Raw genomic sequence first — 27,127 nt, forward strand, 5'->3', positions numbered from 1 at the left:
TCTTGTAAAAATAATTTTATTTCCGGATACTCCAACATCAAAAAAGCTTTTCCAAGTGTGAAGAATATTCCGAGAGATAAAGACACAGAAGCCAGGAAATAGAAAGACTGAAGCTGCAGCTAGCAGACCATCCTCCTCGGCACATTCTCTATACACATATACAATCTAGGAAAACCCTGACACAGTAGAGTTTTGTATTTTTCTGGCAGCATCGCATAAATCATGCCACCTTGGAAAAATCCTCATATGGGAGGCTGTTCACCTTTCGGCCTTTGAGTGGGCCCTGTAATGGAAAATATAGAAAATGTCACAAATCCTTGTTAAATCCTATGTACAACATCAACCGTCTTCATCCAACAAGATTTCATAATAAGACAAGATAGCAGACAGCACACTCTTTACATTACTAGGGAGACCTTGCCAAAAAACTATACATTTATGGCAAAATAATATAACACGGACATTTTGGGAATCTATCTTGTGCAAATAATTAATTACTTATCAAAGATCCTCCAATTTAGGTGGAGTCCGCTGCTGTGAAGGATTATCTGTTAGTAACCTGCCATCTATCCTCAACATGAAGGGAAAGTCCAGACACCTCATAGAGATGAGATGGCTGGTCAGAAGAAATTAGCGTTTGGGGGGGGGGGGGGAGTATTAAAATTTGCCTTAATTTTTTAGTTACTCGATTTGGCTGCCATTTTGCTAGATTATGGAGTGCAGAGAAAAAGTAAAACAAATAAAATGTCATTCTCACCGCTCCTTGGTCCTTTCAGACCTGTCCCGCCATGGGTCCTCCAACCAGCTCTTTCTTCCATCTTCATCTCTGGACGTGACTCCAATTCACTAGGCTGGCCCCACGCCATAATAGTGCCTAATAAATGGAAGGCCCAGCCAGAAAGAAGATAGAAGAAAGAACATAACAGAATAAAAGTAAAAAAACAACAACTGACTTTTCAGGTTTTTTTTTTTTTATTGACTCCTGCTTCCTAATGCAAATTAAACATCCACAAAGCTCTTTATTTTTCATTTTGTGTTGGCACATCGCATAACCTTTTTATTTTTCATATGAAGTAACTTTAAAAAAATTTGTAAGTCTTTTGTCATTATAGCTGTAGTCTAATGGATTTTTTTGTGTTTAATCTCTTTTATTAAAGTATTAAAATAGTACAACATATCACAAATACAAACATACATATAGACTAAAGTAGTTACAAAACTTCTCAAAATAGTACGTGTTTTTACTTCACGCAAATATGGTATCATCACAGAGTCATATTTATTAGTTATTGCCATATATGTTCCTTGCTCAACTCTTCTGTTCTTTCTTAGCATCTCGTATTGTCCACGACCTGTTGCCCCATTTCGATAATTATTTCGCTAAGCGGAAGTCTATTTCCAATTGCTATATTTATCCATAGAATCCGCCCAATATATCATTATTTATCCCTGACAGCATCTATGGTTGCTTATGGTATAACGTCAGACTTAAAGGAAAGATAAGAAGAAAAGAGGAAAAAGAAAGGAAAAATGGGAAGGGGAAAGGAAGGACCATGCCTCCGCAGCCCTCTGAAACCAGCCCAGGAAAGCCAAGGAGAAACCTCACTGCCGGGAAAGTACCTCCCATTTCTCCATGAGAGCCCCAAAACTCCCGGAGTCTCTAAATAAAATCCAGGGTTGCCATGTCCACAAGTACCTCGAGTTATCACCCAAAGCCTGTGCAAACAATTCCTCCATATGGTGGATATGAGAGAATTCTGTTAACCATTCAATCATGGATGGAATTTTTGTTGTACGCCAATGTCTAGGTATAACCATGCGGGCTGCCGTCAAGCAAAACCTCAGGAGACTACTTTTTTGTTTGGCTATTGGTCCCGGTAGCATGGACAAGATGGCCATGTGCGGAGTAAGATTTATATCCTCTCCTGATATTTTATTGTAAGTCGAGAATACTTCTCCCCAGAAACTCTTTATCCCTGGACACTGCCACCAAATATGGAACAAAGTTCCCCTTGCGTTCCCACAGCGCCAGCACCCATCCGCCACCGAGGGGAATACGGCATGCAACCTCACAGGATATTGGTACCATCTAGTAAGAATTTTGAAATTCTTCTCTTGGGCATGGCTGGCCGGATACATCCCATGAGCGCAGCGGTATGCCGATGTGATTTCCCGCTCAGTAAATGTGCATCCCATTTCCGCCTCCCACGCTCTAATATATCCCGGGATAACTGTTGAAGTCTCCTCGTTTAGCAATTTGTACACAAGAGAAATCTGATGCGATGGGGGTGTCTGCTGGGCGAATATCCTCTCAAACTGTGTCAGAGAAGGTGATGGTCTCTCTCCACCAGAAATTCGTCTGACAAATGATTTTAATTGTTCATACTCTAACCAAGATAGTGTACGAGTAGGACATTCGTCTTGTAGCTCGTTGAGAGAGGAAAGACCCTTCTGCGAGATTTGATATATTCTTTGATTGGATTCCACCCTCCATCCCAAAAACCTCTCTAATGGATTTTTTTTAATAAATTTTTTTGTATTTATTTTTTACGGTAACAGTTTTCAACTTTATAATTTTATTTCACAATTTATTGTAGCCCCACGAGGAGGCTTGAAGCGGAGATCTCTTGATCATATTATTAATGTTTTGGAATGTACATGTTACAAGCATTATGACCTTTTAGCGATACACAGAGGAACAGCCTTATAGGCTTTGTTATGGCAGACCTTTCTGAGGCCCCTGGCAGCCATGGCAACCCATTAACAATCAGCGATTGTGCATAACAGGCTGATTATAAACATCTTCAACGTGTATAAGTTATAATGATACCTATATGCGTTATGTGGACGTTGGTTAAACGATACTTTGGCCATTTTGACAGTCTCTCTCACACACAGGAGTGCTTGCACGGCCGAGCGCTCGTGTATTGTCTATGAAAAAGCCTCCGATAGGCATTTCTATGGGTGGCTTATTTAAGGGAGAACGGAGCATTTGGCAGTCGGACATACCAGATCCATCAGTTGGTCGGCGCCCTATTACATATTAGAGTATTGCTGATATCAATGGGATCAGCCGCCATAAGTCTAATGTGAATGGGGGACGATAAACAACAGCATCTAAAGAGAAATGGTTGGGAATAGTGTTTCCATGATCCCGACATTTCAAGTGGGTTCCCAGTGGTCTATTACATAGCAGCCTGTATGAGCATGAGGATGCTTGGTCATGGCATATTGATTAAAGGGAACCTGTCACCCCCAAAATCGAAGGTGAGCTAAGCCCACCAGCATCAGGGGCTTATCTACAGCATTCCAGAATGCTGTAGATAAGCCCCTGATGCTGGTGGGCTTAGCTCACCTTCGATTTTGGGGGTGACAGGTTCCCTTTGAATGTCTCCTACTTGGACGGAATAGTAAGTTCAAATGTGTGGATGGGGTTGATCATAGATACATTTACAAGTTCAGTAACAGTAATTTTACTCACTTATATAGCATCATTAATTCCACAGCGCTTTACGGACATTACCCCATCTTACGGACATTACCCCATCCATGCACACTTACCGAGTCGATGACTATTGTAGCAGAAAAGCTTTTTTCATTTATACTTTCCAGGATGCCGAAGTTTCCTTTGTATCCCCCATTGAGGATTAGAACTTGCTTCCCTAGTATATAAAGTCAAGGATCAATCATTACCATTTATCTAAGCTATGTAAGAAACCTCCACAATGACAAGATTGCCTGGCAGATCATAATTTAACTTTCACCTGGGCATGTGGCCATTTTCTTATTCCACCATCTCTATATGTAAATTGTACAACTTTTATTTTAATGAATTATTAATGTTTCCTTATTCTGGTTAAAAAGACGCCAAGTAAGCCAGAGTTTGCATAGCGGGGACTCCCAGAAGTGACATCAGTGAGGTAGAGCACGCTCACCTGGAACAGGGATGACCGTTTCTAGATGGGTCTGATCCAGCTTCAATTTGTCTCCTGAATCAATAAGCTTCACTACTGCCGTGTACCGATCAATCACCTCCTAAAGAAGAAATACATATGTGGACATGTCAAGCTCTCCAGAAGCAAGCTTCAGCCATTTATTACAGTGTACTGTGCCATATGATCACAGTAGGAGACAAATTCACGTGAAGTCCAACCTAACCGGAAACAACTGCCTTACCTTCACTACAGATTTTTTCTTGTAATATTTCTCCCCCAACTTCTTTGTTACAATTTTCACAACAATTTCCTAAAAAGTAAATTAAAACCAAACAGTAAATAAAAGAAGAAGTACAGTAGAGTTACAGACCATGTTAAAGACGGAAAAATCCCTCTTCAGTTTTTACTCACACTGTGCGGATCCTGATCGAGTCGCTACTGCGGCTCTGGTTGTCCATTATTGTCTGCAGTGGTGATGTCACATTGATAGCCAATGTCCGGGTTCACACTTGCGTTTGGCTGGTCGGACACATGTTGCGTTCCTGTGTGGTTGGCGGGCACGTTAAAATGCCGCATGCAGAAGCATCCGCATACAACGCATGTCCCTGCGTACCCAATGTTAAAGAAAGGTACGCAGGACACATGCGGAAGTAGGCAGAGCTTAAGGGAGGAAGTACGCAGCCATCCACAGACCAGCCAAACGCAAGTGTGAACTTAGCCTTAGCGGCTCTGCCTACATTAACAAGCCGGTGAGTTCACAGACTGGTTACATTGCTGTTGGGGTGATATCAGCATTGCAAACAATAAGTGACACCAGGAGCTCTGTGCTGGACCAGGGGAGGGTGAGTAAAACACATTTTTAAAATTGTATTTGTTTTTTAAACAAACTGTAGCCAGAAGACAGGACTTTTCTGGAACCAGAAAACACCTTTAACATTCAGTATGGCAATCATAGGGAACATTTAGAGACACTCGATGCCTTTAAATAGAACTGAGCACACATACATCCACTAATAATACGGTATATTGCAGAAACTGTAAGCATTCACCAAATACATACCAAGCAAACAGTTAAAATTAATGAATAATCTACCATCAGTTGGAATAACAAGTTATATAGAACACACACTATAAGAGCAATATAACCCTTTTGTTATACGAAGGCAACACTTGACATTCACAAATCAACCAAGTCAGAAAATAAAAATATTATACTGCTATATCTAAATATTTTCTGGAAGCAGACACCTTATACATTATATAAAGGCCACTCATGTCTTTAAATACAATTCTGCATTTAAGTGTGACGCACTGTTCAAATTGTATAAAATAGCATGTTTGTGTCTGAGCCAAGGAGAAACTTAGCTTCATCAATCCTACTAAAATAGCAGTCCATTATATGTAGTGTTTGTGTATATGCCATGTCTAAATCTCATCATATCTTAACGTGGTTACCAGAATTGAACAGATCAGAAAACTAAGTTGTTAATAAACAGCACTACAATGACAAAGATCCCCTTATATGTGACAAAGAGCATATCCCCTCTTATTGGCAAGTAGGGTGATAACAAGTTCCTGAATATTTTCCCTCCCTACTTCTCACCCCCACTTCCTGTAATCACTTGATGCCTTCTTTCTTCCCTTAAAGGGAATCTATCAGCAGGTGTTTGCTACCAAATCTGAGGGCAGCATGATGTAGGCAAAGAGAAGCTGAATCTAAAGATGTATCGCTTAGATTACTGGGTGCAGCCGTTCTCACACAATCAGAGCTTTTAGATTTAACAATACAGCAGAGCTGAGGAAGCTAATCCCACCCACACCAGGCTCTGTATATACAGTGTCCATAGACAGTAAGGCGCCCATCTCAGGAGAGGGCATGTCACACTAGCATGCACATGCCGCCATGTCCAGCAATGATAAACTACTGACGCTAAAACAATCATTGCAAACAAACAAAACCATGAAGCTTGATAAGAGAGATCGCTCAAATCTGTGTTTTACCCCTACCTCATACTGTTTTCAGATTACAGATCAAAAAAGCATGAAATCAGGGTATAAGACTTCCTGTCCTGCTTCTTAACGTCAGAAGAGCTACCCTAAATCTTGTAACTACAGTTTTGAGCCAGGTATCATTTGAAAGGTAAGATTCTGTGTTTTAGTTAGTACCTCCAGTTTCACCAGGAAGGACCTAGGACTTGGTTTTAAGTCACCGTTTCTAAATAATACGCTGTAATACTACAAGGATTTATATATAGGATTTTACAAGTCATCATTCTTGGTTTAAGCTGTGAAACCGGACCAACACTAATAGGATGCCAAAATCTAAACTCTAATCTTAGGATTCGAATCACAAGTGTTGAAAGTCGTATCATGATCCCTCGACATCGTGAAGATCATACATGAACTACAGGAGACTGAATGGGCTGCTTACCGGCTGCAACCAGAAGTCTGTTCGCTCAGTTTTCTTTTTCTTCTCTTCCATCTATATATAAAAAACAAAGTTATATATCAGTGGAAAAGACCAGGAGTCCCAGGAGAGACTGTGAACCCATCCCTATATGTAACATGTCAGATTACGACGATGGTCATGTCCTTTCCGTGTACCGGGCTAGAGGAGCCAGTGGCAGATGGATCTGAATGAGGCCAGTGATTGCCCCCAGCTCAATGCATTCAGTACCACAGACAATGACCCAGATGCTGAACAGGACTACAGCAGGGATGGCAGCGATCATGCAGATGCTGCACAGAGCCAAGTGGGCGCTAACTTCAATCATTCACAGTGAAAGAACCTATGGATGTTTCCCTGCACGGTCAGAACGGTAAGACACCAAGTCATACTTACCTCAATGATTTCCTCAAGAGCGGATTTCTTTTTCTTCTCTTTGGTTTGGCCCGGCGTTGCATCTTTTCTTTTTACAGGCCCAGGCAGTGTAGCGGATTTCAGTGCATTGGCCGCTAATGAACTGCTGCTGGAGAATCAAATAGGGAGGTAAGCCCCAGATGACGTGCATCTTGGAAACATCCACTTCTAAAAAACAGTCAGAAGAAAAATCTCACCTGGACTTCGAAGACGACTGTCCTGATGTACTTGCTCCTTTGCCCAAATTAAATACCACTTGAGGAGTAAAAACAAAAATGAAACACTAAGTTACTGGCCAAATATACAAGGAAGAGGAAAATCTTTACAATATCAGTCTATGGTTTTGTTCTGAAAAAGAAAGTGCGTTGGAAAAAAAAAAAAAAGTAAGGTCATAATTGTATTTCCATGTCAGGATTGACATAATTTGTAGAGTTCTTAATGTGTGTCAAGTGGGAAGACTAAGAAGACAAAGAAGAAAAACAAACAAAACAAACACAAACTAAAGCCCCGCTGACCTGAAAAACCCTAGTAAAGTTAATAAACCAAAAGGTTGGCAGCAGGAGACCTAAGAAGAAGTGATGCCAAACGCTACATGTGATACCAAAGTTATGACCGGTCATAGGATATATGACTGGGGTTGAATAGCTAGATATACACCCAACACCCCTTCTCTTATAGGACCAGGGATGTTAGGTGTTAACACCCTTAAAGGCATGAATGTGTTCCTGGCGGTATTCAGGGCAATGATATTCACACTGCTGCTCAAAGGGAACCTGCCATGTTGAGAATGGTATCTGATCTGCAGGCAGGATGTCAGCGCAGGAGGAGCGGATCAGATTAATAGGCCATTTTTGGTGGGAAAGTTTCACTGAAACCCCTGAGGTTTATATATGTGTGAGTCCAGGGGGCAGTCCTATATAGTGACTGACAGCTCCCCGTATGATTGTGATAACTGTCACTCACTGATCAGGACCGCCCATTGGACTAATATACAAACACCAGGGATCCCAATGAATAAAATACAAGTTATACTGATTTTTCCCACACACATTGTCCTGCTTCTCCCCTACAGATCGGACCATATGTACAACATGGCAGGTTCCCTTTCTGTAGTAAGATGTCGGCACAATCTAGTGCAAAGAGCGGCAAACACTCCAGCTGTTGTGAAAGCAACGCCCAACATGTCCAGACACCAGACAAACTGTGGTTCTCTGGAAATGCTGGGAGTTGTAGTTTCACATGCTGGATTGCTGAAGGTGGCCAAGCCCTAGTCGAGTGAATAGAGATGTCAGACACAGCTGGTGGCATCAGTCACCAGTAGTGTTGAGCATTCCGATACTGCAAATATCGGGTATCGGACGATATTCGCTGTATCGGAATTCCGATACAGAGTTCCGATATTTTTGTGATATCGGAAGTTCCTATAAGTTCCCAGGCGTGTGCGGTGCGTATGGTTCCCAGGGTCTGGAGGAGAGGAGACTCTCCTTCAGGCCCTGGGATCCATATTCATGTAAAAAATAAAGAAAAAAAATAAAAAATATGGATATACTCACCCCTCCGACAGACCCTGGACCTCAGCGGTGTAACCGGCAGCCTCCGTTCCTAAGAATGCAGTGAGTATAGGACCTGCGATGAAGTTGCGGCTTGTGATTGGTCGCATGAGCGGTCAGATGAGCGGTCACGCGACCAACCACAAGCCGCGACGTCATCGAAGGTCCTTCACTCTGCATTCTTAGGAATGGAGGCAGACGCTTGCAGCGGTGACAGCCAGGGGCCGTCCGAGGGTGAGTATATCCATATTTTTTATTTTTATTCTTTATTTTTTACATGAATATGGATCCCAGGGCCTGAAGGAGAGTTTCCTCTCCTTCAGACCCTGGGAACCATCCAGGATACCTTCCGATATTTGTGTCCCATTGACTTGTATTGGTATCGGGTATTGGCAATATCTGATATTTTTTGGATATCGCCGATCCAATCCGATACCGATACTTTCAAATATCGGAAGGTATCGCTCAACACTAGTCACCAGCATACTCCATGCTAAAGCAGAAAGCCAGAAGAGAAGCCAAGAAAGAGAGGTTTGGGGATGGGGGTTGCTTATTAAATACCACCAATCGTTGTTATGCTGTATGGAAAGGGCAGGAGGAACGACGTCTCTGGATATACTAAACACACAGGGAATAGGAAACACGCACACACACACACACACACACACACACACACACACACACACACACACACACACACACGCGCACACACACGCACACGCACACACACGCACACACATCACCATTGCATATGAAATGGAGGTGATTTAAAGGGAATTTGTCAATAGGATCAAGCCTCCTATGCCGTCTATATGGGCACGTGGTCATAGGAAAATGGATGAAATTATATCTTGATATCTGCGATCTGATGTTTTATTCCAGAGAAATAGCAAAAAACTGACTGGTGTGTACAGCTGTGAACTAGGAGCAGCCATGTCTATATACAACAAATAAAGTTGCACTCTGTAGTGCTAAAGAATGCAAATAAGTAACATATGAACTATGAAGTGCAATACTGCTCTAGATAAGAAAACAGTGGAGATTCTTAGCAATTCTAATCTAGAGCAGGAATGCTATTCAGATTTTATTTCCATGCCTTAGCACCACAGAGTGCAACTTGTCTGTTATTCCATAGAAAGCCATATATTTCGCCCATGTAAATCAGCTGTTCTTATGAATGAAAGGAGGGGTTACATGTGTGACATGTAATGGCCGCTCTCTGCTCTCCTGACTATATACACTGGCGTTTAACACAGCCGAGTGCTCGCTGATGTTTAATCGCATAGCACTGGGCCCAATGTTACTCTATGAGCAATGCAGATCAGGGATTATTTTCTAATACGGATTCGGGATGGGAAAACACTCACAGCATGCTGCAAGTGGTCCGGTATTCAGATCACCGCACCCATACAAATCTATGGGTACATGTGAAACATCGGACGGCACTCAGATTTCACCTGAGTGCAGTCCGATGTACTCACACTGGTAACTCCCTCTGATGTACAGTAATCTCCAGAGGCAGATTCTCATGCAGATCAGTGTCCGGCCCATAATCCCCAACAGCTCATTCACATGTAAGAAAAAAAAAAAAAGAATTTCTCTATAATAAGACTTCAGATCACAGATCTCACTTTATCCAGCTTCCTATGCTCCACAAGTTCATATAGACGGCTTAGGAAGGGTGACCCTACTGACAGATTCCCTTTAAATGTTTAATAACGGCATATCCACAGAATGTGCCAGTTATTACAAATACAAAGATTTTTGATCCACTTTCCTCAAGGCGAGGTGCAGCCACATCCATTTACAAACTGAACAGAGGTTTCAGTATAAAAGCACAGCTCTCTCAACATACATACTGTAGATATTAGAGTAAGGCTATGTGTATATGATGCGTTTTTGCGGTGTTTTTTGACGTGCGTAAATGCTCCAAAAACACAATGGAATACTAAAGAAAAGTAATTAATAGCCTGGGAACCTTTGGCTATTGGCTCCTTCCAGAATATTAATATTAGTCCTCAGCTTTCCCTCTGCTGATTGTTAAAATGATGTGGGAGCCCACACAATTTAAAAAAAAAAAAAAAAAAAAAAAAAAAAAAAAAAAATTATATATATATATATATATATATATATATATATATATATATATATATATATATATATATATATATATATATATATATATATATATATATATATATATATATATATATATATATATATATATATATATATATATATATATGTATGTGTGTATGTGTATGTATATATATATATATATATATATATATATACATATATATATATACACACACATATATATATATACATACAGATATTGCATTTCACGCAGATATCTGCTTTTTTGTTACAGCATATGTAGGTTAATTATGTTAATGCTCCTACATAGGCGTGTGTGTGTGTGTATTTAATATTAACCCCTTCATGACTTTGGGATTTTCCGTTTTTGTTTTTCACTCCCCTCCTTTCCAGAGCCATAACTTTCTTATTTTTCCGTCAATATGGCCATGTGAGGGCTTATTTTTTGCGGGACGAGTTGTACTTTTGAACGTTTTTGAGCGGTTTTACCATGATGTGTACTAGAAAATGGGAAAAAAATTCCAAGTGCGGTGAAATTGCAAAAAAAAAGTGCAATCCCATGCGTGTTTTTTGTTTGGCTTTTTTGCTAGGTTCACTAAATGCTAAATGTGACCCTCCATTATGATTCTCCAGGTCAGTTTGAGTTCATAGACACCAAATATGTCTAGGTTAATTTTTTATCTGTGGTGAAAAAATTCCAAAATTTGATTAAAAAAAAAAATAAAAAAATTTCCGCCATTTTCCGACACCCATAGCATCTAAATTTTTCGTGATCTGGGGTCGGGTGAGGGCTTATTTTTTGCGTGCCGAGTTGACGTTTTTAGTGATACCTTTTTGGTGCAGATACGTTATTTTGATCGCCCATTATTGCATTTTAATGCAATGTCGCAGACACAAAAAAACGTAATTTTGGCATTTCTAAATTTTTTCTCGCTACGCCATTTAGCGATCAGGTTAATCTTTTTTTATTGATAGATCGGGCGATTCTGAACGCAGTAATGCCAAATAGGTGTATATTTGATTTTTATTGTGGCGAAAGGGGGGTGATTTAAACTTTAATATTTTTTTTATTTCATATTTTTTTAAACATTTTTTTTTTTACTTTTGCCATGCTTCAATAGCCTCCATGGGAGTCTAGAAGCTGGCATAGCCTGATCGGCTTTGCTACATAGGAGCGATCATCAGATCGCTCCTATGTAGCTTAATTACAGGCTTGCTATGAGCACCGACCACAGGGTGGCGCTCACAGCAAACCGGCATCAGTAACCATAGAGGTCTAAAAGACCTCTATGGTTACTATCCTGACACATCGCTGACCCCCGATCATGTGACGGGAGTCGGCGATGCGCTCATTTCCGGCCGGAAGCGGTAGTTAAATGCCGCTGTCAGCGTTTGACAGCGGCATTTAACTAGTTAATAGCGGCGGGTGGATCGCGATTCCACTCGCCGCTATTGCGCGCACATGTCAGCTGTTCAAAACAGCTGACATGTCCTGGCTTTGATGTGGGCTCACCGCCGGAGGATCTGACCTCGGACGTACTATCCCGTCCGAGGTCAGAAAGGGGTTAATGAGGGTATCTGGCTGAAGAGGTTGAACAAGAAAATGACATCACAATTTTTTTTAAATAATATATCTTTATTTAGCTCTATGGATTTACAAAAACGCATGAAAAAAACCATGCAAAAACGCATGTATTTCTAGCTGCGTTTTTCTGCCAAGAGATGCAGAAACCTTGCAGAAATTTTTGCAAGCAAATATGAAACGTGAACACATAGCCTAAGAGTTCTTTGCACCTGTGGTTACGTCAAAAGGGAAAACTCAATTGGTCAGGGATTATTTTGAACACAGACTACGTCCCCATGGTCAGTAATGGGCAGCGCTTTGGAAGAAGCACATGTCCGCTGCAGCCAAAGAGCTGCCGACTTTTGAACGCAGGTAATTCCGTACGTGTTCATTGAACCGTGCAGAATCACCGCGCCAAAACATTGTATGGGTGAAATTTATCTTGCGGAGACTAGTGACGGTGCACACATAGTCCCATCCACTATACTGTAACATCTAGACGCTGCGGGTTGGATGCTGCGGATGTATGCAGAATTTACTGTCTGTGGGAACATACCCTTATGTATGCAGAATTTACTGTCTGTGGGAACATACCCTTATGTATGCAGAATTTACTGTGGGAACATACCCTTTAAAAAAAAAAAAAAAAAAAGCAAAGATCAAAAGTAATGGAAACATACCTTTCTCTTCCTCGTTTTCTCTATTTAACCCTGTGTAGACAGGGGTCTCCTGTAAATGCAAAGAGTCAAATTTACAACATGCCCCAAACCAAATTCTTCAACGCTGCTGCTCTGGACTATAGCGAGGACTATATATATTGGGACTATAAATCAGATGCAGCACTGATAACATTATATCACAAGGGTTCTACTTGGGCTGAAAGGATGTCAACAACTGGGGTCAAAAAGAATTTAAACAATTAAGTAGCCCCCAAATATCCTAATTACTACCACATATTTTCAAGATATTCCAAGACTAAAAAAGTTTTCCTGAATTGCTGCTGCCAATGGGGCTAATCAAATAATGGGATAATGGGATACATTAAAAGAGGCATAGATGCTCATGACAAGATCAGGTTAGCCTCTATACAAGTCACCAGTGCAGCCACACTTAGAAAACTGTGTACAGTTATGGTTTCCAGTGTAGGGCAGCACGGTGGCTCAGTGGTTAGCACAGCAGCCTTGCAGCGCTGGAGTCCTGGGTTCTAATCCCACCAAGGACAACATCTGCAAAGAGTTTGTATGTTCTCCCCGTGTTTGCGTGGGTTTCCTCCGGGTACTCTGGTTTCCTCCCACATTCCAAAGACATACTGATAGGGAATGTAGATTGTGAGCCCCCTCGGGGACAGCGATGATAATGTGTGCAAACTGTAAAGCCCTGCGGGTTATGTTAGCGCAATATAAAAATAATGATTATAAGGACATGGATGAACTACAGTGGCTGCAGAGAAGAGCGACCAAGGTTATTAACCCTTCATGACATCACGTATGTTTACGTCATATGTTGTGTCCCTGACTTTGATGTGGGCTTACACTCTGTGGGCTTCTTTCCCCGCACATGACGACTAATTTAAGCAGTCATCATGTGCCTTTAACAGTCAATCACTGACAGCGGGATTTTAACAGGCACCAGCCGGCAGTGCGTCATTCATCCAGCCGGCGTTCATAGGAGATCATGATTTCTGCAATGCATAGCCGTGCTGAAGCCCTGTTAGGCCGGTTTCACACGTCAGTGGCTCCGGTACGTGTGGTGACAGTTTTCTCACGTACCGGAGACACTGACTCACGTAGACACATTAAAATCAATGTGTCTCTGCACATGTCAGCGTGTTTTCACGGATGATGTGTCCGTTTGAAAAACACGGAGACATGTCAGTGTTCGTGGGAGCGCACCCATAGGGGTGGAGCCGCATATTCATCACTGTAATGAGCGGCACCACGTGACCTCTCATACAGGACAAGCTGCGACGCTGAGAGGAAGCATCGAGGGAGCTGGGTGAGTACTTTATTTCCAGCGGGCGGGCGCACAGGGGGTGGGAGGTTACCGGGAACTTTATTTCAACCGCAAAAAAAAAAAAAAAAGTGATTTTTCATTCCTTCTCTCCAGCGAACGCTGCTGGAGAGAAGAAATGAATGGCGGCTTCAGCACCCAAAGCAGGGGACAGCGCTTACTGTAGCGCCATCTCTCCTGCACGGTCCGTGTGGTACCCAGTCGGCACACGGCTGCCGCACGTGTGCCACACTGATGTGCCACGTGAGCACACAGACACGGATAACTCCGGTACCGGAATTATCTGGACGTGTGAGGCCTTATGTATAACACAGGTGATCAGACAATCATAGCTTCAAGTCTCCTAAAGGGACTATTGAATAAAGTTAAAAAAAATAAAAATGGTAAAAAAAAAAAATATGGAAAAAACCCACATTCAAATTACACCCTTTTGCCCCATTATAATAATAATAAAAAAAAAATGTATAAAAAAAAAAAATACACATTCGGTATCACTGCGATAAAAAATGTCTGATCTATCAAAACATAAAATAAATTAATCCGATCAGTAAACAGCGTAACGAAAAAAAACAAACCCGCCAGAATCACGGGTCTTTTGGCCGCCACCACAACATTGCAATAAAAGGAGATCGTATCTATTCCAAAATGGTAACAGTAAAAACGTCGACTTATGGCGCAAAAAAAAAAAAAAAAATGTTTCCATGCAAATTTCCAAATTTTTCACCATTTACATATAAAAACAAGACAAAAAAAAACACTATATATGTTTGGTATCTGCATACTTGTACTGACCTGTAGAATTAGGCTATGTGCACACGCTGCGGATTTTGCTGTGGATCCGCAGCGATTCCGCAGCTGCGGGTCCGCAGCAGTTCTCCATGAGTTTACAGTACAATGTAAACCTATAGGAAACGCAATCCGCAGTGCACATGCTGCGGAAAAAGCCGCGCCGAAACGCTGCGGTTTATATTCCGCAGCATGTCAATTCTTTGTGTGGATTTCGCAGCGGTTTACACCTGTTCCTCAATAGGTTTCCGCAGGTGTAAAACCGCAGGGGAATCCGCACTAATTCCACAATAAATCCGCAGGTAAAACACAGTGCCTTTTACCGGCGAATTTCACAAATCTGCTGCGGAGAAATCCGCAGAGCTCCAAAATACGTGTGCACATACCCTTATAGTGCTTGGTCAGTTTTATCATATAGTAAACATTGTAAATTAAGAAAATTTAAAAAAAAAATTGTGGAATTGCACTTTTTTGCAATTTCACCGTATTTTATTTTTCCCCCCACTTTCCAGTACATTATATGGTAAAATCAATGGTGTAATTCAAAAGTACAACTCGTCCCACAAACAACAAGCCACCACACGGCTATATTGACACAAACATAAAAAAGTTATGTCTCTTGGAAGATGGGGAGGAAAAAAAACAAACACAAAATGGCCAAGGGGTGAAGGGGGTTCAGGGAATGGGTGAATATTACAGGTTATGGGCACTGGATTCTGTGATGGACGCTGATCCAGGGAATTATTCTGAATGTCATGTGTGGAGATGGGAAGACATTGTTCCGTAATATGGGGCTATTAGCATCTGCCTCATAGGGTTTTGGCACTTTGTCTAGATCAAGATCTTAGAATTTTTACATGGACGTGTGTCATTTTATTGAGCCTTACCAGACATGCTATTCTATTGTGTCACTAATCAGAGGTAGTAATGAGTGAATGTGCTGGGGTAAGGTGTTATCTGGGCATGCTTGTGTGCTAACAGAGGGACTTCAATGTGCTCGAAAAATATGTTTGCGTCCCCACGAATGCATTTCTCATGGCTGTTAGGCAATCACTCCATGTGTTGCATCTGTCTAACAGCCACGAGACATACAGCTCCGAGGACTCGAACCTATTTTTTGAGCACTCCGAAAACACTTGGTTAGCACCCGAGCATACTCAGATAACACCTTGTCCGAGCACGTTCACTGATCACTAATCCGAGGCATTAAGAATTACGCAGACCCCATTCAATGGGATGTTCTGCCTGTGTAATGCAGGACGGGATAGGAGTGAAATAATCTTTGCCACTGCTCTACACTGACTACAATATGAGGATCCTGGCCAAAGCTCTACCATTAACTCACAAATCCCTAATAGCGTAATAAGCTGGATAACCCATTGACAGCCATTTCTAGCATAGCATCCCCATTATGTATGCCTAAAATGACTAAAGGATGAAGTTCTGGTCAGTCTTTAGATCAGTGGGCTCCCAACCCCCACAGCTAAGTCTGGGCTATATCGTTAATGGAGAGAGTCACACGTGCTCTGCCATCTCTCCTGTCACTGCACCAATCTGAAGGAAGGAGCAGACGACTTGTGGATAAAATGTCCTGAGACAGCCCCATTACATGCAGAAATTCTGGGGGTACATTTACCTCCTCTTTTTCGGTCTGGCCCCTTTTAACTTGCTCTTCGATAAATTTAGCTGTCCTCTCCTCATCATCGAGATCTTGTTTCTTCTTTTTCTCTAGCTCTTGTTGTCTCTTGATGGTTTCTGGATCCCGGTCTATGTATTGAATGTACCAACCCTTTGGTGTTTCATCCACTTTACATACACCTAGGAAGAGGTATAAAGCAACAAGGAGGATTAGACAGACCAAGCAAAACCTAGTTATTATGTTTAGGGTGGAGAGATTAAACAAAAGATGATGATAATCTGGAAAAAAACGATTATAAAAAGTGATGGCATATTGCTAGAATATGTGATTGCTTTATGATCGGTGGGAGTTCCAACATGTGACCCCAATGAGCTGAGTCATTTCCAAGTCTTCCCTGTACAATGCTGCTTCCATCTACTTGCTTGTGTGAGGAACTAAAGTTAGTCATAATCTATACATGGGCTTATTATCGGGGGGGGGGGGGGGGAGAAGAGAGAGAGGGAGAGAGGGAGAGAGGGAGAGAGGGAGAGAGGGGGGAGAGAGAGAGGGGGGAGAGAGAGAGGGGGGAGAGAGAGAGGGGGGAGAGAGAGAGGGGGGAGAGAGAGAGGGGGGAGAGAGAGAGGGGGGAGAGAGAGAGGGGGGAGAGGGAGAGAGAGAGAGAGAGAGAGAGAGAGAGAGAGAGAGAGAGAGAGAGAGAGAGAGAGAGAGAGAGAGAGAGAGAGAGAGAGAGAGAGAGAGAGAGAGAGAGAGAGAGAGAGAGAGAGAGAGGAGAGAGAGAGAGAGAGGAGAGAGAGAGAGAGGGAGAGAGGGGGAGAGGGAGAGAGAGAACCAGATGTTTCCCTGAAAGCAACACCTACCCCGAAGTTAAGCCCATGTATTTATGTGTGCATGCACATGTATATTTAGCAGCATAGATGCATTCAAGGAAACATACTGTAAGATTATATATATTAAGGGACCTAATTATTGGGCTCCTTCGTTTTGATTAGCCTGTTGTTGTTGTATTTACATATACATATGTTCAGAGGTCATGAATTTGATCTGGTTTACATACAGGACAATGCTATAAGGACGAATTAGTACCCTCGTGCAGGACAAATGAGGATATTTGTAGACAATAAGGTATTAAGGGATACGCACAACGCATGTCAAACGCATACACAACGCAGCGTTTTTTGACGCATGCGTTGTCCTATACAATTGAAGATCCAAAACGCCCCCCCCAAAATACATTTAGTCAAAAGGCGCATGCGTCAAAAAACGCGGCTCAATGCAGGCAACTGCGCCCTATGCGATTTTCATAGACACTAATGTGTTTTTTTGGCGCATTTACGACGCAGGTGCGTTGCATGCGTTTTTCTTCGGAAATGTGACGCATCAAAACTGCAACCTGTAGCGTCGTCCGCGCCCTGTCTGGTGCGCCAAAAAACCGCATGCGTCATACAACGCATACCGGCGCATGTCCATGCGCCCCCCCCATGTTAAAGATAGGGGCGCATGACGCATGCGTCGGTATGCGTCGACGACACTGCGCCCAACAATGCAAATGTGAACGTAGCCATACACAAAAACTATGTGTTTAGTATCTGTGTAATCATATTGAACTGGAGTATTTTAGTGCCAAGTCAGTTTTACAGTCTAGTGAATATGGTAAAAAAAAAAATAATATAAAAAAAATTGTGGAATTTCACTTTTTTTGCAATTTCAATGCAATTGGAAGTTTTGTTCACACTTTCCAGTGCATCACATGATAAAATGAATGGGGTCATTCAAAAGTACAACTTGTCCTGCAAAAAACAAGGCCTCATATGGCTGTGGGGACAGTAAATTACAACAGTTATGGAAGAAGGGGGGAGACAGAAATTGGTTACGGCATGAAGGGAGTCTGGCAGCTGAGTGACATTGCCAGGACCATGAGCAGCAGGAATAAGACTGTCTCAGTTATTGCCACTAGGTATATTATGCTGCAGGATTGAAATCAATAGGTTGTTCATACAAGTGATATAGAAGGCAGGCTCCATTTATTAAAAAATAAATAAATGTGAATTCAGGTATATTTTGTAAGAAGAAGCACTCCCATCTATATTTTGTATTAAGTGTGTGTATATGCATGTAGTATGAGTGTATACTCACCTAGCGCCACTCTCTCCTCTTCACAGTGACATCACTCCCCTGCAGACCGTCCGGGCCATGCTGAGCTGTGTCACCCTGAAGCATCAGAACGCGGCTCCATAGGGTTACATTATGAAAGAGACTCCCGGCTCACACATCTGAGATCACACCACATTACATGCACATATAATCACATTTAGTGGAAAAGTAGCGATGGGAGTGCTTCTGTACTATCTAGTGTAGGTTTCATCAATTGTCATTTTGTAAAGTCGAGAGGACAATGAGACTGGTTAGGATGATGGACAGAAAAAAAGTCATAGTAAAGCACTTACCTTCTCTTCCCAGCCACTTGGTAAAGTCTGTTAGCGTCTCCCACTGTGTTGCGTTCATGTGGACGTGTTCTCGATGACTGATGTACTCATTATACACAATGTTATTATGCACCCGCTTTGTTCCTTTAAAACAAAAAAAAAAAACAAAAAAAAAAAAAACATTGATGGTCTTAATATATAGCCCAGCTCTGTAACCAGCAGAAAGGTGCACAGAACACAGCAATGGATTCGGCAAGCAAAGGAGAATTTCCAGCACTGATTTCTATAAAATCTTCACTTTTCTTTATTAAATAGCCACAAACATAATCCAGACAAAGAGCCAGCAGTAAATCAGCCGACGCGTTTCAGATCAGATGCGATCCTTAGTCCTTGCAAGTTAAGATTTTATCATCAGATGGTGCTGGGAATTTTCCTTAACTTGTTTCAATGTATACTATAAAATACACACACCGTCCGAAGAGAAGGACAGTGATTAACTAGTTGTTGATAGTCTGGTTACACTGTTGTTTTGGACAATTTTTCCACAACAAATCAGATGCATTGTTTAAAAGGTCTGTGACAATGCAGAACAAGGGAATTAGATTGTGGCATCACACCTACGATCTCAGTACCATCCGGAAGGTGACTAACGATTAGTAATAATGGCACACATCCTTTGGCACTGCTCTAATCTCAAATAACGACTACATCTGGGCACTATATGAAAATACACAACATGTGAAATCTAGTTTTAGGCTTACATCTAACTTCAGTCTGCAGACTCAAGAGTCATTCTACGTCCTCCAGGCCGAAATATTTCTAGACATTTCATGTTTCTAATTTGCTACATTCCTATCTGCTATTCCACCTTTTCCAGCTCTCACTATTTATGATATGGTAGGAGTAAAAACTCAGTTGGGTGCAGCCAATGGTCTAGAGTCAGCTATTCCAGACCACTCAGACTTTAAAGGGAACCTGTCACCCCCAAAATCGAGGGTGAGCTAAGCCCACCAGCATCAGGGGCTTATCTACAGCATTCTGGAATGCTGTAGATAAGCCCCGATGTATCCTAAAAGAAAAAGAGGTTAGATTATACTCACCCAGAATGCTGTAGATAAGCCCCGGATGCCAGTGGGCTTAGCTCACCCTCGATTTTGGGGGTGACAGGTTCCCTTTAAACATCCAGGCGGTCCACATACTACTCCGTAATGACATTCTAAAACGTGACTGCAAAGTATGCAGATTGTTGTCAGACCACAATGTACTCACCATTGAGGGTTTACCACTATCTCTGCCTTCCTTATCTTTGTATACACGCGGCGAACACAAGCCGCACATACAGATGAGGAAGAACTGACAGTTCTTCCTCCTCCGAACCCAGCGATCAGGTGATCACTGGAGAGCAAAAAAGGAGTCGGGGCTGCTGGGTCCTAGCAGACCCATATCAGCATTAGTGTTCAAGCAGGAAGCTGAATTTGCTCGGTAACCAGATTTAATATGCCAGCCCCAGTTACAGGGAAAATCAGCAATTTCTTTTTTAAATGGTGATATGACCCTTGTAATTACAGATAAATGTGAAACGTTCCTCACCAAAGCGTCTTCTTAAAAGTTCCAAAAATTCCGTGCGGAATTCACTTTAAAGAAAAAAAGGAAGAAAATAGTCAAATACTGATTTTACAAATGCAGTAGATACTTACATGTACATGAATATAGTGATGAGAATATTACATTAAAAACTCACACATTTCTATAGACTCAAGACTTGAAAATACAAGTAATACTGAGGGCAGGAAAAGAACAATGAGAAGTCCTACACTCACCCGTCTAACTATAACCAGGATGGCATTGACACAAAGCTGTGGACACACGGGAGCATCAGACAATATAGGGTGTAGTGGAAAAGGCAGAGGCCCCTTTTAGCTTTGCTGGGGTATGGACAGTGCTACAGCCAGACCGTATACTTCTCTATGATAAGGAAACATGGCAGCCGATTTAGGAAGACGAGCCCTTTAAATCCACCAATCTGTGTTGTAACTACTCACTTCGAGAAGTAATCCATGAACTGCCGGGGGTTCTCGGACGCAAGCAGCAGCTGTCTCTGGTGGGATTCGGACATGCAGTGACACTTGAAGCCATTCTTGGGAGAAATAAAACAGAAAATGATCATTTTTAACAAATGAGGCAGCTTCGGATATGGAAAACATAAGGCAACAACAAAACATATCTAGTAATGTCCAAAAGCAAACTGTTCATAAAACCATGAGAATAGAGGGGTCCAGCAACAGTGACCCCATGATTCCCAAGCATCAGGGATACCAATGAAAGGATGGCTGCAAGGCCCCATTCTCATCTCCTGACTTTTCCCCAAACAAGTTTCTTTAAAGATGGCATTGTACTTACATTGGCTGCAGGTAAAAAGCTGCACATACAGTTATAGCACGTTTCTGCTGCAGAAAAGCATGAAAAATGCATGTAATCCGCATATGCCTATATCAATAAAGTTTTGTCAAATCCAAATTCAAGGAAGTGTCAAACACAAAGCAACTTTATTTCAAGCATGACGCACAAAAAAGAAAAATAATGGCGTCATGAAAAAAAAGAAATGCACTAACAAACTCAAGTAACCTAACATACATAATAGGTGCAGAAATTCTACAGCATCAAAAACTCATCATGGGAACGGAGCTTAAAGGCAATCTGTCAGCATGAGATAGAGGCTGACACAGAATTCAGCGACATGTCACTTATTAGGCTGTGTGCTCCTAATGAGCCCTGGTCCGAACACGCCCCCTCCTGTGATTAGCAGCTCACTGTTAATAGACAGTGCACATAGAAAGCTGTGGTGCGGGTGAGATTACCTACTTTATGCTTCATCTAAAAACTGGTTGTGTGAGACCGGCTGCTCCCAGTAATCTAAGTGATACATCGTTGGATTCAGGGTCTCTTTGCCTACATCATGCTGCTCTCAGATGAGGTAGAATAAACCTGGTGATAGATTCCCTTTAAAAGCACCATTCCAGTTTCTTTTTTTCAGCGCTGGAGTGGGGCTACTAATCAAACTTTCCAGACTCTAGTATTATACTTACCAGCCATAGTTGTCTGCTCTTCCCAGTGACGCGCCATCTTGTGTTTGCAACTTCTGACTGACCAGAAGTGAGAGGTAACAGTCACCAACTCTCAGTATAAGACTATGACGGCCAGAATGAGGCCCTCAGACTAGCATTAAGTTGTGATTCTAGATCACCCAGCAAATACTGGAGCCATCCGGCAGGCCACAAGTAGCAGAAGACAACCGGAGGGGCGGCGATAAGACATAAAGATGGTGGATGGTAAGTATAATATTTGGAGCAGGGAGCTTAGATTAGTGGCACCTCTGCACAGGTAATATCAAATAAAAATGCTGGACAATGTGGAATCTGAAATCCTCTGTGGTCACATTCTAGCAGGGGCATATCTCTGCACTGAAATCCTCGATTCTTCCTATTAAGACCCCCTAGAGGACAGTCAGGAGGCAGTAGAACGATTGGCTGCAGCAGTCATGTGACGCCCCCGCCAGATGGTGGTGCTAGGAGACTGCAACATGCAGTACTGAGTGAGGAGCAGGGGCGCCACAGCCAGAGGAGAGTTGTAGTTTTGAAATTTATTACCCCTCTCTGGGCTCTTTTTTTCCCCATTCACTCCCATCACCGCAGATGTATAATCCCAGCAGTCAAGTCAGTACATGGCATTTCTCCCATATCACATATTCAGCTGTGAGCAGGATTATAAGGCTATGTGCACACGTTGCAGATTTCCTGCAGATCTGCAGCTTTTTTTTCAACGCAGAAACGCTGCAGATCTGCAAGTGATTTACAGTACAATGTAAATCAAGGGGACAATAAAAATGCTGTGCTGATGGTGCAGAAAAATCTGCACGGAAAACGCAGCAGATTCAAAAAAGGACCATGTCACTTCTTTTTGCAGATCTGCTGCGTTTCTGCACCCAATCCATTATAGAAATCTGCAAGGGGGAAAAAAAGGAAGAAATCTGCACAAAAATCTGCAACGTGTGCACATACCAAAAAAAGGCGCAGATTCTGACCTGCGTTTTCTGCCAAGAAATTCAGAATCTGCACAGAAAATTCCACAGTCAAATCTGCAATGTGTGCACACAGCCTAAGCTATGTGCCCACGTTGCGGATTCGTGTGCGGATTTTTCTGCACCGTTTTTGAAAAATCCGCAGGTAAAATACCTGCGGATTACCTGCGTTTTTGTGCAGATTTCACCTGTGGTTTTACACCTGTGGATTCCTATTATGGAGCAGGTATAAAACGCTGCGGAATCCGCACAAAGAATTGACATGCTGCGGAAAATACAATGCAGCGTTTCCGCGCTGTATTTTCCACACCATTGGTACAGCGGATTTGGTTTTCCATAGGTTTACATGGTACTGTAAACCTGATGGAAAACTGCTACGGATCCGCAGCGGTCAGTCCACAACGTGTGCACATAGCCTTAGAAAGTGGAAGCGCTTAGGAACTACAGCTACTCAATGGGACCACGTAAACGCTAACGCTCTGTACTCAACAACCGCAGACTCCATACCTCCTCTGGCACCAACATCAGCACAAAACGTGTGTTGGGGGCTTCTCATGGCCGAGCAGCTGCATACAAGTCTTAAAGGGGTTGCCCAAGACTGAACTACTAATGATCTATTTAAATGTCATCAATATGATGTCGGAGGGCTTCGGGTCACTTGATCGGGAGACAGACTGCAGTACTCGGCAATAGCCACTAGGCAATAGTGGGGCTGCACTGCCAAAGGCAATAGCGGGGCTGCAGTGTCAAACGCAGCCACTGCTGGAACAGATATTGGGGGAGTTGCTGAGTATTGGACCCCCAGCGATGTCATATTGACAGTGTACCCCATGGACAGGTCATCACTAGGTCAGTCCTGTGGAATCCCTCTAGCTCACCAAGCAAAATGTCACATGTCTACTAGACTCACTTGGATTCTGTCAGTAGAAGCGAATTCAGAGAAGTGCGGCCATCAAGTCAGTTAGTAAAAGTGTGTAATGCACATACATGTGGTCACATCACCGCTGACTGGCATGGAGAACACGGGAGTCGTCCCACAGAGCTGGCAGCCAGCCCACGGGGAGCACACGTCCCACAGAACCCGCAGCCAGCCCACGGGGGGCACACGTCCCACAGAACCCGCAGCCAGCCCACGGGGGGCACACGTCCTACAGAACCCGCAGCCAGCCCACGGGGAGCACACAGCCTACAGAACCCGCAGCCAGCCCACGGGGGGCACACAGCCTACAGAACCCGCAGCTAGCCCACGGGGGCACACAGCCTACAGAACCCGCAGCTAGCCCACGGGGGGCACACAGCCTACAGAACCCGCAGCCAGCCCACGGGGGGCACACATCCTACAGAACCCGCAGCCAGCCCACGGGGGGCACACAGCCTACAGAACCCGCAGCTAGCCCACGGGGGCACACAGCCTACAGAACCCGCAGCCAGTCCTCGGGGGCACACAGCCTACAGAACCCGCAGCCAGTCCTCGGGGGGCACACGTCCTACAGAACCCGCAGCCAGCCCACGGGGGGCACACAGCCTACAGAACCCACAGCCAGCCCACGGGGGGCACACATCCTACAGAACCCGCAGCCAGCCCACGGGGGGCACACAGCCTACAGAACCCGCAGCTAGCCCACGGGGGCACACAGCCTACAGAACCCGCAGCCAGCCCACGGGGGCACACAGCCTACAGAACCCGCAGCCAGTCCTCGGGGGGCACACGTCCTACAGAACCCGCAGCCAGCCCACGGGGGGCACACAGCCTACAGAACCCACAGCCAGCCCACGGGGGGCACACATCCTACAGAACCCGCAGCCAGCCCACGGGGGGCACACAGCCTACAGAACCCACAGCCAGCCCACGGGGGGCACACATCCTACAGAACCCGCAGCCAGCCCACGGGGGGCACACAGCCTACAGAACCCGCAGCTAGCCCACGGGGGCACACAGCCTACAGAACCCGCAGCCAGCCCATGGGGGCACACAGCCTACAGAACCCGCAGCTAGCCCACGGGGGCACACAGCCTACAGAACCCGCAGCCAGCCCACGGGGGCACACAGCCTACAGAACCCGCAGCCAGCCCACGGGGGCACATGTCCTACAGAACCCGCAGCCAGCCCACGGGGGCACATGTCCTACAGAACCCGCAGCCAGCCCACGGGGGCACACTTATTATAGGGCCCACAGGGGCTCACGTCCTATGGCATTCACCTCGTCCCGGCACTGCTTCTGGCACATCTGGCAGTACCATCGTAACTTCTGTAGCCCCTTCGATTTAATTCGGTTGGCGATCGCCTTCGGTGTCAGAAAGTCCGCCTTGCCCATAGCGCCGCACGGATCCCGGCTGCTGGTGGAACTATTTCCGTACGATGTGATTCACTGGCGTAAACACGCGAAGCAATCGTCACTTCCGGGGGTGGCTCGTGTGAGACAAGGCCGCCATCTTTGTAGTGGGCAGTGGTGACCTGTCTGCAGTCTGCTCTCATCTGTAGTAAGATTACTGGGCCTGTATCAGAAGCACAGTGCCACATTCTCAGTCAGCGCTGTACATGGGGCGGGTGCATCCCGGGATTTCCGGGCGGGTTGTACAGAGATGTGGGCTCTGATCCTTTCTGACACAGGGCTTCACCATAGAATACAGTGCGGCGGGGGCGGGCATCTCCCCTGGGTGTCACCCCCCATGTATTAGATGTCTTCCCCCCGAAGCACCGGCCGTGGTGAGGTCTCTCCTCGGTCCGTGTAACCGGGCACTTTTCCCTGCACACTGCTGTTTTTCTGGCTGGTTCTGCCCAAAAGCGGCACAAACCGTCCTATAAGGCAGGCTATGTGCCCACGTTGCGGATTGGTGTGCGGATTTTTCCGCACCGTTTTTGAAAAATCCGAGGGTAAAACACAGTGCGTTTTACCTGCGGATTACCCTCGGATTTACCGCAGATTTCCTGTATTTTTTGTGCAGATTTCACCTGCATGTTATTACACTTGCAGATTCCTATTGAGGAACAGGTGTAAAACGCTGCGGAATGCGCACAAAGAATTGACATGCTGCAGACTAAGGCTATGTGCACACGTTCAGGTTTTTTTGCGTTTTTTTCGCGATAAAAACGCTATAAAAACTCATTAAAAACGCATACATTATGCATCCTATCATTTAGAATGCATTCTGCATGTTTTGTGCACATGGTGCGTTTTTTTCCGCGAAAAAAACACATTGCTGTAAAAAAAGCAGCATGTTCTTTAATTTTGCAGATTTCCCACGTTTTTCCCGCAATTCTATGCATTTGGGAAAAAACGCACAAAAAACGCGTCAAAAACGCATGCGGATTTCTGGCAGAAATGTCCGGTTTTTGTCAGGAAGATTTCTGCTAGAAATCCTGACGTGTGCACATAGCCTAAACAACGCAGCGTTTCTGCGCAGTATTTTCCGCACAAAGCATCTGCACTGCGGATTTTGTTTTCCATAGGTTTACATGGTACTTACACCTGATGGAAAACAGCTGCGAATCTGCAGCGTCAAATCCGCACCGTGTGCACAAAGCCTAACATGAACATAATCTGATACAGCGCGTTATGTCACGTCGTTCGGAAACCCTGAAGTGGTAACGAGAAGAGACCTCATTATTGGGGGCTTCCACTAGCCAGCTGTGTGCTCTGTGTACTAGAGAGTAACATGCGCTGACCACCGGAGGAACGGCAGCAAAACTCAGAAAAACAACCGCCAACTTTTTTTGGAGGCAGATGCGCCGGGGTCTTAAGACGCCATGCACACATACCCTATGTGAACCCTTGAAGCTTTTTCTTTTTTCTCCAGAACCCCATCTCAGCCTGAAAAACCCCTAAAATTCCCTACTGTTCCCTCACTACGCTATCTACAGTAACTGCTTTATTTTATTAGTTTTACCACCTTCCTGTGATGATGCCTCGTTAATAATAATTTTTATTATTTTTATGTAGCGCTAACATATTCCGCAGCGCTTTACAGTTTGCACACATTATCATCGCTGTCCCTGAGGGGGCTCACAATCTAGAATCCCTATCAGTATGTCTTTGGAATGTGGGAGGAAACCGGAGAACCCGGAGGAAACCCACGCAAACATGGGGAGAACATACAAACTCTTTGCAGATGTTGTCCTTGGTGGGATTAGAACCCAGGACTCCAGCGCTGCAAGGCTGCTGTGCTAACCACTGAGCCACC

At 43.9% G+C, this 27,127-nt stretch overlaps 1 protein-coding gene across 2 annotated transcripts; it reads right to left on the reverse strand.

Moving 5' to 3' along the window:
* Positions 1 to 25,439, reverse strand: KIN (Kin17 DNA and RNA binding protein). Of its 2 annotated transcripts, none has more exons than XM_077264497.1 (13): positions 25,147 to 25,439; positions 20,910 to 21,004; positions 20,458 to 20,501; positions 18,889 to 19,011; positions 16,442 to 16,623; positions 12,690 to 12,738; positions 6,993 to 7,050; positions 6,778 to 6,904; positions 6,367 to 6,417; positions 4,177 to 4,245; positions 3,936 to 4,035; positions 3,562 to 3,662; positions 1 to 283 (listed from the first exon to the last, which is right to left on the reverse strand). In XM_077264497.1, the coding sequence occupies exons 1-13, from the start codon at positions 25,258 to 25,260 to the stop codon at positions 221 to 223; spliced, it is 1,176 nt and encodes a 391-aa protein (XP_077120612.1). In that variant the 5' UTR covers positions 25,261 to 25,439; the 3' UTR covers positions 1 to 220. The 2 variants fall into 2 exon arrangements, with proteins under 2 accessions (XP_077120612.1, XP_077120613.1); XM_077264498.1 differs by having other exon boundaries at positions 6,778 to 6,901; positions 25,147 to 25,340.
* Positions 25,440 to 27,127: the final 1,688 nt, after the last annotated feature.

Source organism: Ranitomeya variabilis, chromosome 5 (assembly GCF_051348905.1).
Source record: "Ranitomeya variabilis isolate aRanVar5 chromosome 5, aRanVar5.hap1, whole genome shotgun sequence".
Lineage (NCBI taxonomy): Eukaryota > Metazoa > Chordata > Amphibia > Anura > Dendrobatidae > Ranitomeya > Ranitomeya variabilis.